The following is a 15915-nucleotide window of genomic DNA, read 5'->3' as shown; positions in this document are numbered from 1 at the left end:
TCCCACAGCGCCAAAATGGGACGAGGTGCTCTGTGGGATAGCTGCCCACAATGCACCACTCACAACAGCGCTGCAAATGCTGCAAATGTGGACACACTGCAGCGCTGGTTGCTGTCAGTGTGGACACACTGCAGCGCTGGCCCTATACAGCTGTATGACCACAGCTGTAACTACCAGCGCTGCAAAAATGTAAGTGTAGCCATACCCTCAGTTACTGCCTTGCAAAGCACAAACCTGTAATAGATGCCTGGGAGCTGGCTGTCTACAGGCTCACATCTCATACGATTACATTCACTTCATGTATGGAAGGGCTAAAATCTTCAGTTTTTAATTAAACTTTACATAAAGGGAGAAATTGATGCCTTAGCCATTCTTGCCAGGCACTTGCTACTGATGAGTAGATTTTGGGAAGTATTTTTCAGTTTGCATATGCAGCTCATTGTAATATTCAAGATCTCGGGTTTTAAGCCGTGCCTCGAGGAGACCGTAGTCCGTAGCTTGGACGGTGTAATCATTGGCCAGGCGCTGCTTTAGTTTGACTATTACTTTTGTCTTGGGCCTAATTGTTTACTATTAATATAGTTTCAAGAATTTTTAAAAAATGGAGATGGAATTTTTGATCCTTAAGACAGTGCAAGAACAGAGTAATAGTATAGTATCTCGTGTTCATGTTATTGGTGCTTCCCAGTACTTTGTGTAAATGCAATTTTTATATGGTTTGTGTTGAGACATTGTTTTGTTAGTGAAGCGTAATGTAATCCTAATTATTATTTTGGAATCTAAAACTTTGATACTTTGATCTTGTAGCAGTGATTAACATCTTAATAACTTTGGTAATGTGTGACATCTGAATGGGTTCTTTTCTGTTCTTCTTGCATTATATGTTCAACAGAACCGGTCATAAAATCCAGCTGCCTTGCAGTTCTGTTTGTAATTTGTGTTTGTTACATATTTATTCCACTGGTCTATTTCCTCTTAATCCCCTCTTAGGGGAAAAAGGATTTGTGTTTTTACTTGTTCCTTTATGGTTTGTAAAAGGAGGATCTGAACACTCTTACTCATTATTCATCTTTTTAAGTTTTTTTTTTTTTTGGCTTGAAAACAAGGCTTGTTCTTACCTTGCTCTATATTCTCCTTGTTTGCCTTAAAAATATCAGGAATGCCAAGTAAATTGTCTTCCCTGTTTTTGATGACAAATTCCTTCAGTGACTCAAGTGAAGTCAGAGCTTCGGCAGCCCTTAATTGAAGGGATTGCTATGTTGTATACTTAACAAAAAGAGATTTTTCTTTCTATTGCTTGTTAGAAAGGTATTAAGAGAAATAGAGTTTTAAACAATCTACTTCCTTGGTATCTCTAATGTCATAACTTAGTATTTCTCAATTCCCCTATTAACTCTTCCCAGGTATACAAGATCTGAATTTCTAATATAAAACAGCTTAAACATATGAAAATCATTTCCATTAGGTTCTCTGTTATACATAACAAGAAAACAAAAAATAATATTCCAATTTTTTTTCCTTTGTAGGTCAAAGTTAGGAATTTTTTTTTAGGCTCCTTACTTTTTTGTACCCTTTCTAGATGTACCACTATAACCTTCATGGACGTTGACTAGAATTTGAATTGTATTCTGAGAAATCCCATTTTTGTTTTCTGTTTTTTTTGTTAGTTTTGTATTTTTTGTTGGTATATTGTTCAAAACAAAAGCAGGATATAAGTTTATAAATGCTATTATTGTTTCCTGCATGGATCTTATTGTTTTTACATTTGGGTATGGGTTTACTATTTTGGTAAAGAAAATAACCTGTCTGTGCTTCTGCAGTAGATTTTTTTCAGCAACAATCGGTTCAATAGTTAAGTACCACACACTGCCCAAATTAGTAACTTTAAAAAATAGTCCTGCAGACCATAACTCGCGGAGGAGACTTTATTTTTTTTCCTCTTACCCTCTCCCTCCCACCTTCCCTCACCAACATTGATTTTGGAGCTACAGCCTCTCTTCACTTCTCGGAAATTCATTAACTGCAGTACAGTTTTGTTATCTCAGCTAATTATTTACAAAGAACCATGTTTTATGCTTCTAACCATATTAAAATTCTACGTACTTCTTTTGTTTGCTCTAAATTATTGTGCACAATTTTGCAAAAAAAAAAAAAATCAAACAATCCCCCAAACCTGACCACAGCTTATAATTGGTAGGGCTTTTAAGACAGCTGAAATTTTAGTGTTTTTAATTTTTCTTCTGTTTTTTCATTTACAAAAAAGGATTACATGCTACCATTATCTGTCTGTAAGGAGAGTTCTACATACTGCTCTGTTTCTTTCATTGATAGTGGACACAAATATTTTCCAGAGATGTATTTTCCAGAGATGTATTTAGAGACTATTAGGCTTTCAGGGAACAACTATATCTATGAGGTTCTCCACTATCAGTCCAAAAAGCAAAACATTACAGAGGAAATCTTGGATAGTCCTCCTCAGTAGAGACCATCTTAAGTCCATTGAAGTTAACAGGAAGTCTCCCATTAATTTCATTGAGTTGTGGAAGACTTGGATTTACGGGGCACAAACAACATAGGGTGACCAGATGTCCTATGTTATAGGGACAGTTCTGATTTTTGGGTCTTTTTCTTACATGAGCTCCTATCACCTCCCACCCCCTATCCCGATTTTTCACATTTGCTGTCTGGTCCCCCTACAAACAACATGCAGAGATCTCTGCACATTTGATGTTGTTGTTGCACTTCTGAGCAGTTCATTCTCTATTTCTGTCTCTTGGGAGTTGAAAGATTTTAACAATCTTTTCTTCTCATCCTGCAAGAGATTATTTTTCTAATTAACCTTGTATTGTATTGTCCCATTGCTTATGGCTAGTGTAAAACCTAGGAGAATCATATTGCTCTGAACATGAGTAGCAGATGTGGCCCAATGCATCTGGGTTGGTTTTTTACTCTTGAGGAGTTGTGGTAGTGTTATATCCTAGTTATATGCTAGTGTGGAAAGATCTTGCTGAGATTTTCTTGGTTTTGGGCTTGGATTCTGAAACCCTTACTTCTGTAAGGGCTTTCTTGGTACTTTGCTCAATATGGTGACATTATTCTCTGAGCCCACACAGTTCTAAATAGTGCTTCTATAGGATTTGCACACTGCGTTGAAGTAGGGTTTTTTTCAGCATTAAGGATCTACCAGCTGTTGTATCTGGCAAAGCTGTTTCATTTTATTTGGCACAAGGTAATGGCTCTGCTGGTCACAAGAGAATGTCACTCATTTTGGGGATTATGTTGAAAGTTTGATGTATACTCTATGTAGCTACTTTTAGATTTATAAAAACTAGCTGCATGCCTGAAATTAACCAACTGCCTTTGGATTGATGTGAGGAAAATTATTTACCGATGAAAATTGCATTCAGTAAATTAGTTTGAAATTACTTTGGCAGGGTCACAGGAAATGGGGAAGGATCATAGATGTAATTAACTTTTGGTATTTTAAAAATTCTGATTTTTTTTAACATTTAACTTGTGCTACACAGCTTATTCTATTAATTCTATAATTTTCATCAAAAGAATCCCATCTACCTTTATTGGTTTGCATCTTTGCCAGTGAAAATGTTAATATATACCAAATTATTGTAATGTTATAACAGTTTGTTAGAAATTCATCATATATAAAGTAGTGAATAAGAATCAGGATTTAAATTTACTGAGAGGTTCTTATAGCCACATGTAATAAAGGTAATAATTGGAGATAGCCCAATCTCCTAGAACTGGAAGGGACCTTGAAAGGTCATTGAGTCCAGCCCCCTGCCTTCATTAGCAGGACCAATTTTTGCCCCAGATCCCTAAGTAAGTGGCCCCCTCAAGGATTGAACTCACAACCCTGCATTTAGCAGGCCAATGCTCAAACCACTGAGCTATCCCTACAAGAAGTCAGGCTAGCTCCTTGTTTTTGCATATCATAGAATATGAGGATTGGAAGGGACCTCAGGATGTCATCTAGTCCAGCCCCCTGCTCAAAGCAGGACCAATCCCCAACTAAATCACCCCAGCCAGGGCTTTGTCAAGGCTGACCTTAAAAACCTCTAAGGAAGGAGATTCCACCACCTCCCTAGGTAACCCATTCCAGTGCTTCACCACCCTCCTAGTGAAAAAGTTTTTTCTAATATCCAACCTAAACCTCCCCCACTGCAACTTGAGGCCATTACTCCCTGTTCTGTCATCTGCCACCACTGAGAACAATCTAGATCCATCCTCTTTAGAACCTCCTTTCAGGTAGTTGAAAGCAGCTATCAAATCCCCTCTCATTCTTCTCTTTTGTAGATTAAATAATCCCAGTTCCCTCAGCCTCTCATCATAAGTCAGTCATGTGCTTCAGCCCCATAACCATTTTTGTTGCTCTCCGCTAGACTCTTTCCAACTTTTCCACATCCACAAGGCTCACTGCATTTATCCTTTTTCTCCTATTCCTCTCTCTTTCTTTCTCCTAAAAAGTCATTGCAGCCAAAGATGGCAACTTTGGGTACCTTCAAATATGGAAGTATATTTTATTGTATTGGGGTAGCACCGAGGAGCCCTAGTCCTGGACCAGGCCCCCATTGTGTTAGGTGCTGTATAAACACAGAACAGAAAGTTAGGCCCTGCCCCAAGGAGTTTACAATCAAAGTATAAGACAAGAGACTGCAGGTGGATACAGACAGATGGGAGAGCACAAGGAAATGATGAGACCATGTTGGTCAGCATGATAGGTAGTGGTCTTGGCACACCAGTGCAGAATCATTGCCAGCTGATTTTGTATTTTCCTATTCTGTGGCAAATCTTGTCTGATAATTTGGGTTATCTTCTAAGCAGCAGTGTGGCGTTACTATCTAATATGTCTTTGCAAGAACTATTGTTTTCTGTACCCATGGTTACAAGGCATGGCATCGCTACAGACTGTGCTGCCATCATCCCAGAAGTAAAGTTTTCCAAAGGAGGTATTTCTGGCAGTGACATCCGAGAAATAAATAGTTTTACGTGCTTGCCAATAAGTGAGTTGTGTATTTGTGGGTATGCCTGTGGGTCGTATGAGTAAGTTATCTCACACTAGTAGCTGAAGCTTGGTATAATGTGAGAAATAAAGGTACCATATTTTGTTAGTGATGTTAATGTCAGTGCATTATTTTATCATGTTCTGAGATCCATTTAAAAGAAAATCCCCTTAAAATAAAATGGGTTTAGTGGCTGCAGTTGAGGGGTTACTTAAGTGCCACTAAGTATAGGCATATTTGTGTTGTGATGCTCTGTGGACCGAGCGTCTCTTAGACGAGTGAGAGTTTTGCCTACATGAGGCATAATGCATAACATTTCATGTATTAAAAATAAAGCCTGTTTAGAAAAGGAACAGTGCAGCCAGATAACTATATGGTAGCTACTAAATTAACCATGTTGCAAAAGGGTTTGTCATTTTAAATGGCTTTTAGTCCTAGAGACTTGTTCACTTTAACCATTTAAACAACCAGTCACTTTTTAGCTTGGCTTTTTTTAACATTGAAATATTTGTCATCACATACATTACTTCCTTGCTTTAAAAGAGTAGAAAAAATATTTGAAGGAACAAATTTTGAACTTGCAACCTTTGAAATGTGAAACTAGCATCTTATCCACTAGATTCTATGATCTTTTGTTACTAGCCTAGGGAACTGGTAGATCTTAAATTAGCTATAGAAAAGTTTCCGATCCCTGATGGCAACAAAAACATTGATTTTTTGTTTTAAAGGGCCCTAGAATTCCTACAAAGCCTACTTTTGTTCATAACAAGCTGTGTTTGTGATGCCATACAAAAAAATCCTACACTGTTGCTAAAAATAATAAATAAGGGAGTTTGGTTTAAAAACTGGTATGTTAAAAAATTAGCTTTTTCCCAAAACAGGCAAAGAATAAAGTTCTAATGCTAAACATTGTTATGAAAAGATCCCAAATTTCCCATCAAGTTTATTATAGAAAACAAACTTGGCTAAAGTCATTAATACCAAGCTCTAGTCTACACTACAAAATTACTGCGCTATAACTACATCGCTCAAGGTTGTGGATTGTTCACACTCCTGAGTGATGTAGTTATACTGACCTAAGCGCTGGTGTAGACAGTGCTATGTTGGTTGGAGAGCTTCTCCCGCCAACACAGCGACCACCTCTCACAGAGGTGGAATTATTAAGCTGACAGGAGAGAACTCTCCTGTCGGTTTAGCATGTCTTCACCAGAAGCACTACAGTGGCACACCTGCACCTGTGGCGCTGTAAATCTGTGGTGTAGACCTGCCCCAAGATTCTCAGTTCTTAAAGTGTATTTGGTGCAAAACTCTTTGTTAATGACCTATAAGTTCCGAGCTGCACCATAAAAATGTTTTGTTGATCGTCTTTTTCTTGTATAGTTTTCTTACAACATTTTAATGAACAAAAATAAACAGAAACTAGTGGGAACCCCTGACTCTGTTAATTGCTTTCATCACCAGCCTGTCAGCATATATACGAGATAACATTCTGCAATTTTTCCCTAGCTTCTGTACTTCATGAGTGAATAATCTACAGTTATTCTATGGTCAGTTTGGCTATTATCGTAAAATGGTGCAAATTCAGGTGCACAATGACACTGTCATCAATAAATGCAACCTCAGCATTTAATCCATGCATTTTAAAGCATCCACAATAATCATTAATTATGAATGGGAGTGCTGTAAAAATGGCACCACTGTACTTGGCTCTGCAATGTGCAAACCCAGGTTTGTGAGGGCAAGGTGTTATGGTTGTTACACCCTGAGGTTCAGCGTGAATGTTGTAAACGATAAGAGGGTACATAGTGTGCCCATCCACTACAAGGTGAAAGAAGTAAGCTGATGGAAAGAGGCAAATGCTGATCATTGTTGTCTGACAATATGTTACTTTTTTTATGGAAAGTCCAATATTCATGCTTCTGTATCATATTTACAGGAGATTCTGCCATTTTCATTTCCCCTCTCTTTAAGGTTTTTCAAGTTGAGACTCACATGTATAGAACCCACTGCTAATTCTGTTTTTCTAAGCTTGCTTTTCTTTCTAATCAATTCAGCACACCCTGCTGTGTACTGCAAATTAGTTCATTTATTCACTGGATGTTTTATATTACAGTCACAATTTGAGGCTCTTTCTTTTCTAATAAGTATAGAACAAGTGAGCTGTGCTTTTCCCCCCACCCCGTGGGACAACCGAAGTGTGAAATCACCCACGGCTTTGAAAAGCAGTACTATTGGTTTGGTTCTTAAATGGGTTGGTGATCAAGTTCAATAGGTAACTAAGTTTGTCACTAAAATAGCTCTGCTTTCCCGTGTGCTGTTGCTGAGATCACTGAAATTAATACTCGTAAACAAGTGAACTATTAGCACATTCACTACTTCAAACAACTCCACAGAATGACAGCTTGGTAATGAATTTTGGCATGTGTGAGCACTAAAACCATTCATGAACTCTTACATTTTAATTCCTGGCTTTCTCTGGCCTAAGGAGATGTGGGTGTATTGCAATGCTACTGGAGGAGGTCTGATCTAAATTGGGATTGAAAGGAAATTCAAGTAAAAGTATTAAAGAATCAAGGATAAATTTCACATGAAAATATATTCTGCTAAAATTCCTGCACCTCCAGTATTTGTGCACTTATGTTCCTCTATGGTAATACTATTCATGAAGCTTTGCAGAAATGTATGTTGTCATGGAGTTTAATTTATGACCTACTAATTGACCTTTCTTTTTTTTTTTTTAATATAGTTGCAGTGCCTGGTCATTGTCTTACTGCCAGAACATCTACGATGGAGGTGGTATCAGCAGAGGTGAACAGCTTACTCCCCGAGGAGATAATGGACACTGGTATAACTCTGATGGAAGATGATAGCATTGAGGCTGTTATTGTGGCGTCACCTATGGGAGAGGCTATTCCTATGGAAACAGAACTGGAAGAAATAGTGAACATAAGCTCAGCCAGTGACTCTGCAACTACAACCACAGCCACCACAGAGCCAGCTATTGTGCCCAGCAATCACTCAAGCCAAGTTACAGTGAATACCACAATTACAAAAACTGACACTAATGCAACAGTAAAATCTACCTTGCAAAGTGGCCTCCATAAACTTGGTGCTCAGACTCCTGTCACTATCTCAGCCAATCAGATTATTCTGAACAAGGCCACTGATCTTAAACTTGGCAACCAAACTATTAAACAAGAAGGGCAAAAGCTAATTGTGACAACTTTGGGAAAGGCTGGCCAGCCATTTGTCTTAGCACTACCCCACAACCAGCTACCCCAGACTCAGAAGGCCACAGTTCAGGCTCAGGCAGGAGACTCCAAGGTACCTGCCCAGCAGATCAAAGTAGTTACTATTGGAGGGAGGCCAGAGATGAAGCCTGTCGTTGGTGTCTCCTCTTTGACGCCGGGGAGTCAGCTGATAAATACTGCAGCCCAGTCTTCTGTATTACAGACCCAGCAGTTAAAAACAGTACAGGTAAAAGGGATTGTACTAATGAAACTTTTTTAAAAATAAACCTTTTTTGTCTTAAAACTAAAACTGTTCCCATACTGAAGGTTCATTTTTGTTGTTAGAAATGTGTTTGCATGTGTGTGTGGATGCAACCCTCACAGTTCACCGTGCGTATATATAGAATATTGCTTCTAGTGTATTCAGTCATATGTGAATGTATGTAAATTGTAAGTTCTTTACATCCAACAACCTTTTGGAAGATTAAGGTTTATCGCAGAGTATGTGTCTATGCCATCAGAATGTATTGCAGTGGAGAGAATTCTTCACTGAGTGTTTCAGTTAATCCCATATACCTTTAGGAAGATTTGAACTCTGCAGGGATATTAAGTTTATTTCTTCTAAATCCTTCTTTCTTTCTTTCTGATTGCTGTTTACATTTCTAAAGCACACCAGGCTGAATCTGGAAAAAAGATCTTCCAACAAACTTTAGCTGGGGATGGGAAAATAAAACTCAGTCTTTATAAAAAACAGAATAATATTTGCTGTGCATGTAAAATGATGGAGCCATAAGCAAACAAATTAGAGCACTAAACTCCCAAATGGATATTTCACAGCAAGCAAACACAAACTATATCATGCAGAACATTTGAGACTATTTATTTTAAAGCACCATACAATCTCAGTGTTATTTTCCAGTGCAGTCTTTCCTCATATTGCTCAGTGCTCAAAGCTGAAGATCAAATCCCTGACTAATGTTTATTTTTAGTATTTGACTGTTCCCTACCAATTTCTTTTTTACTTCCATTGTTAATGTTAAGGTTGGCAGAATATCTTTAAAAGAGGCTGTGGCTCCTGACTCAGCAACTCAGCACAGGAACATTTAAGAATGGATCAGTCCCTGCCATTTGGCTTGAGTTGTAGAGCTGATGCTGACAGTTAAAAGAAAGCTAATGTTAAAAATGCATAAGCTGTGTTGCTCTCTCGGGTTGTAGCATTTATGATTTTCCTCTTGCCCGTGGTATCTCAGACTTGAAAGGCTGCAATTCTTCCTGACTGTCCTCCGCTATTTTCTTGCCTTTAGGAATCCTGAAGGTTTTCCTAATTAATTGGTTCATGTCCAATTGCAAGGCCTTAAGAATCACTGCTCTACAAGACCAACTTGCTCTTCCCTTTTGGTTCCTTTTGTAAAGTAGATGTAACTGTTTGCATTTGACTTTTCAAAAGCTTCTATTAATGTTCGTGATTAAACCCACCGCCCACCCCCCATAAAGCCATACCATCTGCATGCATGTTTAATATGTAAGAGATCCATAAGGGTAAATTGGGGCTTAGTGTGGGGACTGTGGTCTACTGCATTAGTTTCTCAGTGAAACAGGCTGATCATGTGACACCGGGTCTTTTTTTCAGCTGCTTCTGCAGAGGAGTTTATGTAGTAGTGTCAAAGTGGGCCAATGGTAGGGGAATCATTCTGGAGAAGAAGAGGACCAAGTGGCAAACAAGCAAGTGCAGAGAAGCAAGGAGTATAGAGGAGTGGAATGGATGGGATTGTGGAGAAAAAAATGCAGACGAAGAGTCAAGTGTGACTAACTGTTTTAAAAACAACAAAGCACTTACTACAACAAAGACAGAAATATATAAACACTTCCCTCATTCTGCTTTTTCCTTGTAAGAAATATTATAACACAGGGATATTATGTCATTGCAAATGGGAGAGAAATCCACGATCCACAAGATCATGCATGTGAGGGAAAGTGTTCTGTGAGAGAAAGATAATCTCACTATTAAGATCTTGTCCACACTTACAAAGTTTGAGAATCCTGATCTAGGAGATTAATTGTGACAGAGGGAGTCAGGAGATCCGGATTCTCTTTCTGGCTCTGATTAACTTTTCAGTTCCCCTGTGTGTGAAATGGTGATGCTATTCCCCTACCTCAAGGATTTTGTGAGGCTGACTTAATTGATTGGTAAAACCGTTTGAGATCTGCCAATGGAAGGCTGTGTAAAGTGCTAATAATTTATCTTATTTATTCATTTAAAATACTGTTTGACTTTGAAAAGTGAATTGATTAAAATCAGCCTGGGATCTGAGAATCTAGCTGTGTTCTTAACATAGATCATCACTGGTATTAAAAGTTGTTCAGGTCATGTTAGACCTTCAGTTGCACCAGTACAGCCCCATTGTCTTCCAGTTTGGACCTTACGTAACTGATATAATCCCATTACTTTGAAAAAGGCAAAACTAATTGGAATTTAGTAAAACATTCTATAGAATCGGGTCCTTCTCTTAGTGCTGTGTTGAATCTGCAATGCTACTGAGAGTAAAATGCATTATAAACCTGGACCTTTTCTATGCTAGGAAAGGTTTGCTATACCAGCAAAAATTCCTAGTGTAGAAGCAACTACTTCTGGCAAAAGAGAGCTTTTGACGATATAACTTATACCAGTTCTCCAACTGAAATAAACAATACGAGCAAAAGGACTCTTATGATGTGATAAATGCATCTATTCCAGGGCTTTTGCCAGCATAAAAATATAATAAAAAAATCACACCTCGACCCCCATTACTATACCAGCAAAAGTTTTGAGTGTAGATCTGGCTTTGCTCATGCCCAGCCCCATCTCCACTCCAATTGCTAAGTTAGTCTAAATGAATTTGTCTTGCTGTGATAACTGGCAGAGCCAATAGCTTGCAATAGAGATTTCAGTCTCCTGTGCCAGGGCTATTTTGGCAAAGCAAATCTTTTAAGCCACCTCAATGGTATCTTCTGTTCAAATTAAAAACCACCCTTGTCTCCTGCTGCAAACCTTGCTCCCTGAACCTGTTTCTTCAAGTTCAGTCATCTTTCCTGAAAAATGGCTGTGGTATTTCTCTTCACCTTTGCTCTATCACATCTCCAGATTTGATATGACAGAATACTGTGTATAGGTTAGCTGTATTTGCATGTATAGGTCAGAATCATCTAGCATATTCTTGTATAAGCATGTTCTAATCTAACAGATAAGGGCAAAATCTGCCTTTAGATACATGCGTGCTGTTCCCACTGAGCTGTGAGTGCACATCCCAGGGCAGAATTTGACCCTTACTGTAAATAAAGACACTTGCAAAGCAGCCTGTTTATATTCTCTCAGGAGCAGAGAGCTGTATGCATTTCTCTTGTGATGTTGCCACATCCCATTTCCTTAGGGGAGAGTTGCTTGCAGGGAAGATTCTTCACACTCCAATTCAAAGAAACTAGTAGGACTGGTCAGAAACTTCACTGGAAAATACTAGTTCAGGGGTCGGCAACCTTTCAGAAGTGGTGTGCCGAGTCTTCATTTATTCTCTCTGATTTAAGGTTTCGCATGCCAGTAATATATTTTAACGTTTTTAGAAGGTCTCTTTCTATAAGTCTGTAATATATAACTAAACCAGGGATAGGCAACCTATGGCACGCGTGCCGAAGGCGACACACAAGCTGATTTTCAGTGGCACTCACACTGCCTGGGTCCTGGCCACCGGTCCTGGAGTCTCTGCATTTTAATTTAATTTTAAATGAAGCATCCTAAACATTTGAAAAACCTTATTTACTTTACATGCAACAAGAGTTTAGTTATATATTACAGACTTATACAAAGAGACTTTCTAAAAACGTTAACATGTATTACTGGCACGCGAAACCTTAAATTAGAGTGACTAAATGAAGACTCGGTACACCACTTCTGAAAGGTTGCCGACCCCTGAACTAACCTTTTGTTGTATGTAAAGTAAATAAGGTTTTTAAAATGTTTAAGAAGCTTCATTTAAAAATAAATTAAAATGCAGAGCCTCCCAGACTGGTGGCCAGGACCCGGGCAGTGAGTGTGCCACTGAAAATCAGCTTGTGTGTCGCTTTTGGCCAAAGGTTGCCTATTCCTGTACTAGTTCATCAAACTTGAAATTTCTTGCGAAAGCAAGTTGGGTTTGATGAACTTCAGCTGAATCAGAGGCAGGGTACTGTCAGAAACCTGCCTGGTTCCCTGCCTGCTGTGGAGCTGGAGGCCCTGGAAGCCTTGGCTCTGACCAGGGTTCAATTCCCAGCTCCGCCTCAGGGAATATGGAAGTCCTCGGATGAGCTTCCAGGGTCTGCAGCTCCAGGGCAACCCCCCATGCTGGCTGCTCCAGACTGGGGACCACAGGACTTCCAGACTGCTGGGCCGGCTGGGTATTTGGGATGCCCTGGAAGCTCTTTGGTTCCTGGTCTGGGGCAGTCCACATGGCAGGGCTGCTCTACAGCTGCAGAACCTGGGAGCCCTGGGTAGTTGCTGAGTAAAATGGACATTCTTGTCAGACACAAGTAAATAGAATTAGTTGCACTCTGTTTCTGCTGCAATTATCCCCTCCTGCTCCCCACTCTGTGACTGATCTCCCCACTGCCCAGGCTTGCAACCCCTTGCTTCGCAAAGAAAAACAACCACCACCAAAACTCTGGTTCGAGTGTTCCTAAAATATTTCATATGAGCAGCAGCCTGATATATGGCAGTGCTTTAAAACGAGATGAATCACTATTCATTAGTAATACCTAATGTCATCTCAGACAAAGGTGTTCCTGCTAGACGTGGATTGTATGCTGGACTAGCTTGACTTTTTGACATCACTTGTCACTTCAGAGAGTAAAAGTGACTGAATTATTGTAATAGTCCAGAGCAGGTGCGACTGATTTCTGACAGGGCAGAGACAATTTCAGGGGGTGTATTAGTAGACAGATATTTACTGTTACAGGTATGTGTGCATTTATGATACTTTTTTAAATTGTACAAGCAATTTTACTGAAAAATATCTCTTTAAAACAAATGTATTTTATGATTTTAAACATATCTATTGTAGTATCTATTATTAGAGCTAACTCTTAACTTTCATTAAATCTACATGCTACACAATCATACCCTGCAATGTAGATGAGATCTGCTCTTTCCAAACAATTAAATACAATGTACTAATAATATTTTTTTCTCTCAAACTTCTGTTGACTAATTTCTGTCTCCCTTATTTTCTAACAAACTTTCATTTGGGCTAATAGTAAATTTTACCTCATTTTAAGGCTCTAAAACGATATGAGCTGCATACTGTATTATAGTCTGTATTTTCTTTCCACATTTTTTAAAGATATTTCGATCTTTTGGTTCTGTACTTTCTGAAACTGAAGAGAAAATCAGTGCCAAGACATAGAGTAGTATGTACAGTATATGTGAGGAGAATAAATCTCCAGGCCACAGCTGGACTTGATCTACAAACTGAATAAGGTAGAGCTTTTCTCTCTGGAATAATTTTGCACTGCAGCGCAAAGGAGTGCATGGTTTCCGTTAAATGAGATCTGTTTTCTAGCTGTGTCTGGTTTTAAAACCATCTTCCCTTAGCTGCTGTTGGCTGAGTACCACTGAGGGAGGACAGAGGCACGGTTTGTTTTACTAGGGAGATTTCATTATCAAGACAGTAAGACTAAATTCCTTGAAAAGTACGGCAGCCAATGTGCTAGGATGATTCTCCAGACTGTTACAGGCCTAATGCCTCCCACAGCAATCACTAGATGTTAGCACTGACTCCCCCAGTGGTGCTGTCTGTATAACTCCTATCACAGAGTACACTGCTGTGATCTGAAATGACCCAACTGCTAGTTTTTGTTTGAAGGTCTCGGAGCTGATGGTGTGCTGATGCAGATCAATTTTAAAACGGTTTCTTAAAAACAAAACACTATGGGTGCTTTTAGTCAGTGATTACTATAACTAGGGTTTTCTATAGGAGATCACAGAAACTAGCCCACTTGGCAATAACTTCCTCTGAATGGCCTCTTTACTGTAGCCATATAAAATCATAATTTACATATCCAAATCCTTACAGTGTTTATAGATTTTATTCTCTGTAGGTTACTCTAGAGTGAAATGCAATTGTGGTTTTGATCCCAAGTTTTAGGGCCTGATTCTCTACTCTGCCGTCAGTTTTATGGTGTGGCAACTCCATTCAAGTCACTGGAATTACACTTGTGTAAATCTGGTGGTGGTGAGTGGGAAAAATAAACTTCTAATCTACCACACTGGTAATTGTCAGGGCTATAGGGGAGCCAAAATTTTTCTCCAATCAACTTGGCTCACTTCCAAAACCATATAATTAGGAGGAGATGTTCTGAAAGCTGGAAATGGCATTCCTACCGCAAGGTGCTTCACCACTGACACACTCCAGCTTCATTACCTCTTTCCACCACATGACTATTTGGGGGTGGGCTGAAAGATCCCAGGGGCTTTGAACATTCTGTTTTTATGTTTTCTCATCCCAAGGTTAGATGTGAGGGATGGGGGAGATTGTAGGATTCTTTTATCCCATTGGTAGAAGTGGGGGAGGAGGGGAGGCTAAAGAGGAACTAGACCATGGCCTTGTAACTTAAGGGACAACTGGATAGAGATGCGGTCTGCTCTCCCACTGTCACCCAATCTGCCTGTCAGTGTCTGGGGACCAGCAACCAGGCCATTCTTCCTCCAAAAGGTCCTCTTATGCCCCCACAATTCCTCTTCTGTTCATTTAGAGTATATGCCCTCCTGACCCTTGCTCCCACACAATGCCCAGAAGCTAAAGGTAGAGCCATCCCTACTTGCCGTATCTAGAATACTGAGGCCGTGGACCTCAATTTATACCTGGTGACTGGTAACAGACAGCTGCAGGGAGCTTTTGTGGCCAGCAAATTAAAATATATCCTAGTGACTGGAAGAAAGTATCTTAATTCTAAATCAGTAACCCACAACTCTTTGCCAGCTAACTACCAGTATCAGATTTGATCACTGTGACTAACACAACCTAGTGTTCTGTTGAAGAGGTCAGATTTTGATTTCCATAAATTGGATGGGGAGATGAAAGGCTTGTTTATAAATCTTCAATTTGACCTGAACTCCCTCAACCAGCTAAAATTACCTGTCTCTTATCCAGCCATATTTTGGAAGTCTTGGATCAGTCTTCACAGGTATGGAAGGTTCACTGCAGAAAAAGTACCCTTCGTTTCTGTATACAGAACATTTGCAGCTATTCAAAAATAAGTGTCAAAAGGTCCCAGAGATTGATAGCGTTTTCTTACAACAGATGCTGAACATGGTTTCCCCATTACCAACTGTGTGGTAGAAGTGTGCTTCGAGGTTGGGATAGATGGACTAACACTTCCAAAACACAGTTTCCTTCAGTGACTCAGACTTGGAATAAATACCTTGTTTGAAATTTTGTAACTTTTTAAAAATCACGCACTTCTGTATCCGCAAATATGCTCCAACTTCTTAAATAAAACTGGGTGAGTGGGAAACAATTTTAGGACTTCTGCCTGAGGGTCTTTTGTGACCAGACATATTTTGGAAGAGATTCACTCTATCTGGAAAAGAAATACTGTGGCTATGCTGCACCTTTGTTTACTTCACTGGCTGACCAAATGGCACTAATGACAAGCTAATT

General features: G+C 39.3%; 1 protein-coding gene across 6 annotated transcripts in view; it reads left to right on the top strand.

The window, feature by feature from the left end:
* The window catches only part of LIN54 (lin-54 DREAM MuvB core complex component), a 69255-nt gene that overhangs the window by 26642 nt on the left and 26698 nt on the right, over positions 1-15915 (top strand). For 5 of the 6 annotated variants that reach the window (XM_075066110.1, XM_075066111.1, XM_032785703.2 and 2 more), the window contains exon 2: positions 7768-8498. In XM_075066110.1, coding sequence (XP_074922211.1) covers positions 7809-8498 — 690 coding nt within the window. In that variant the 5' untranslated portion in view covers positions 7768-7808. Of the gene's footprint in view, positions 1-7175; positions 7294-7767; positions 8499-15915 lie in introns of those variants that run through there. The other variant, XM_032785702.2, reaches the window with a different exon arrangement.

This window comes from Chelonoidis abingdonii, chromosome 5, assembly GCF_003597395.2.
Source record: "Chelonoidis abingdonii isolate Lonesome George chromosome 5, CheloAbing_2.0, whole genome shotgun sequence".
NCBI classification, from domain to species: Eukaryota; Metazoa; Chordata; order Testudines; family Testudinidae; genus Chelonoidis; species Chelonoidis abingdonii.
Note: the sequence above shows the minus strand (reverse complement) of the source record. Positions and strands in the feature narration are given on the sequence as shown.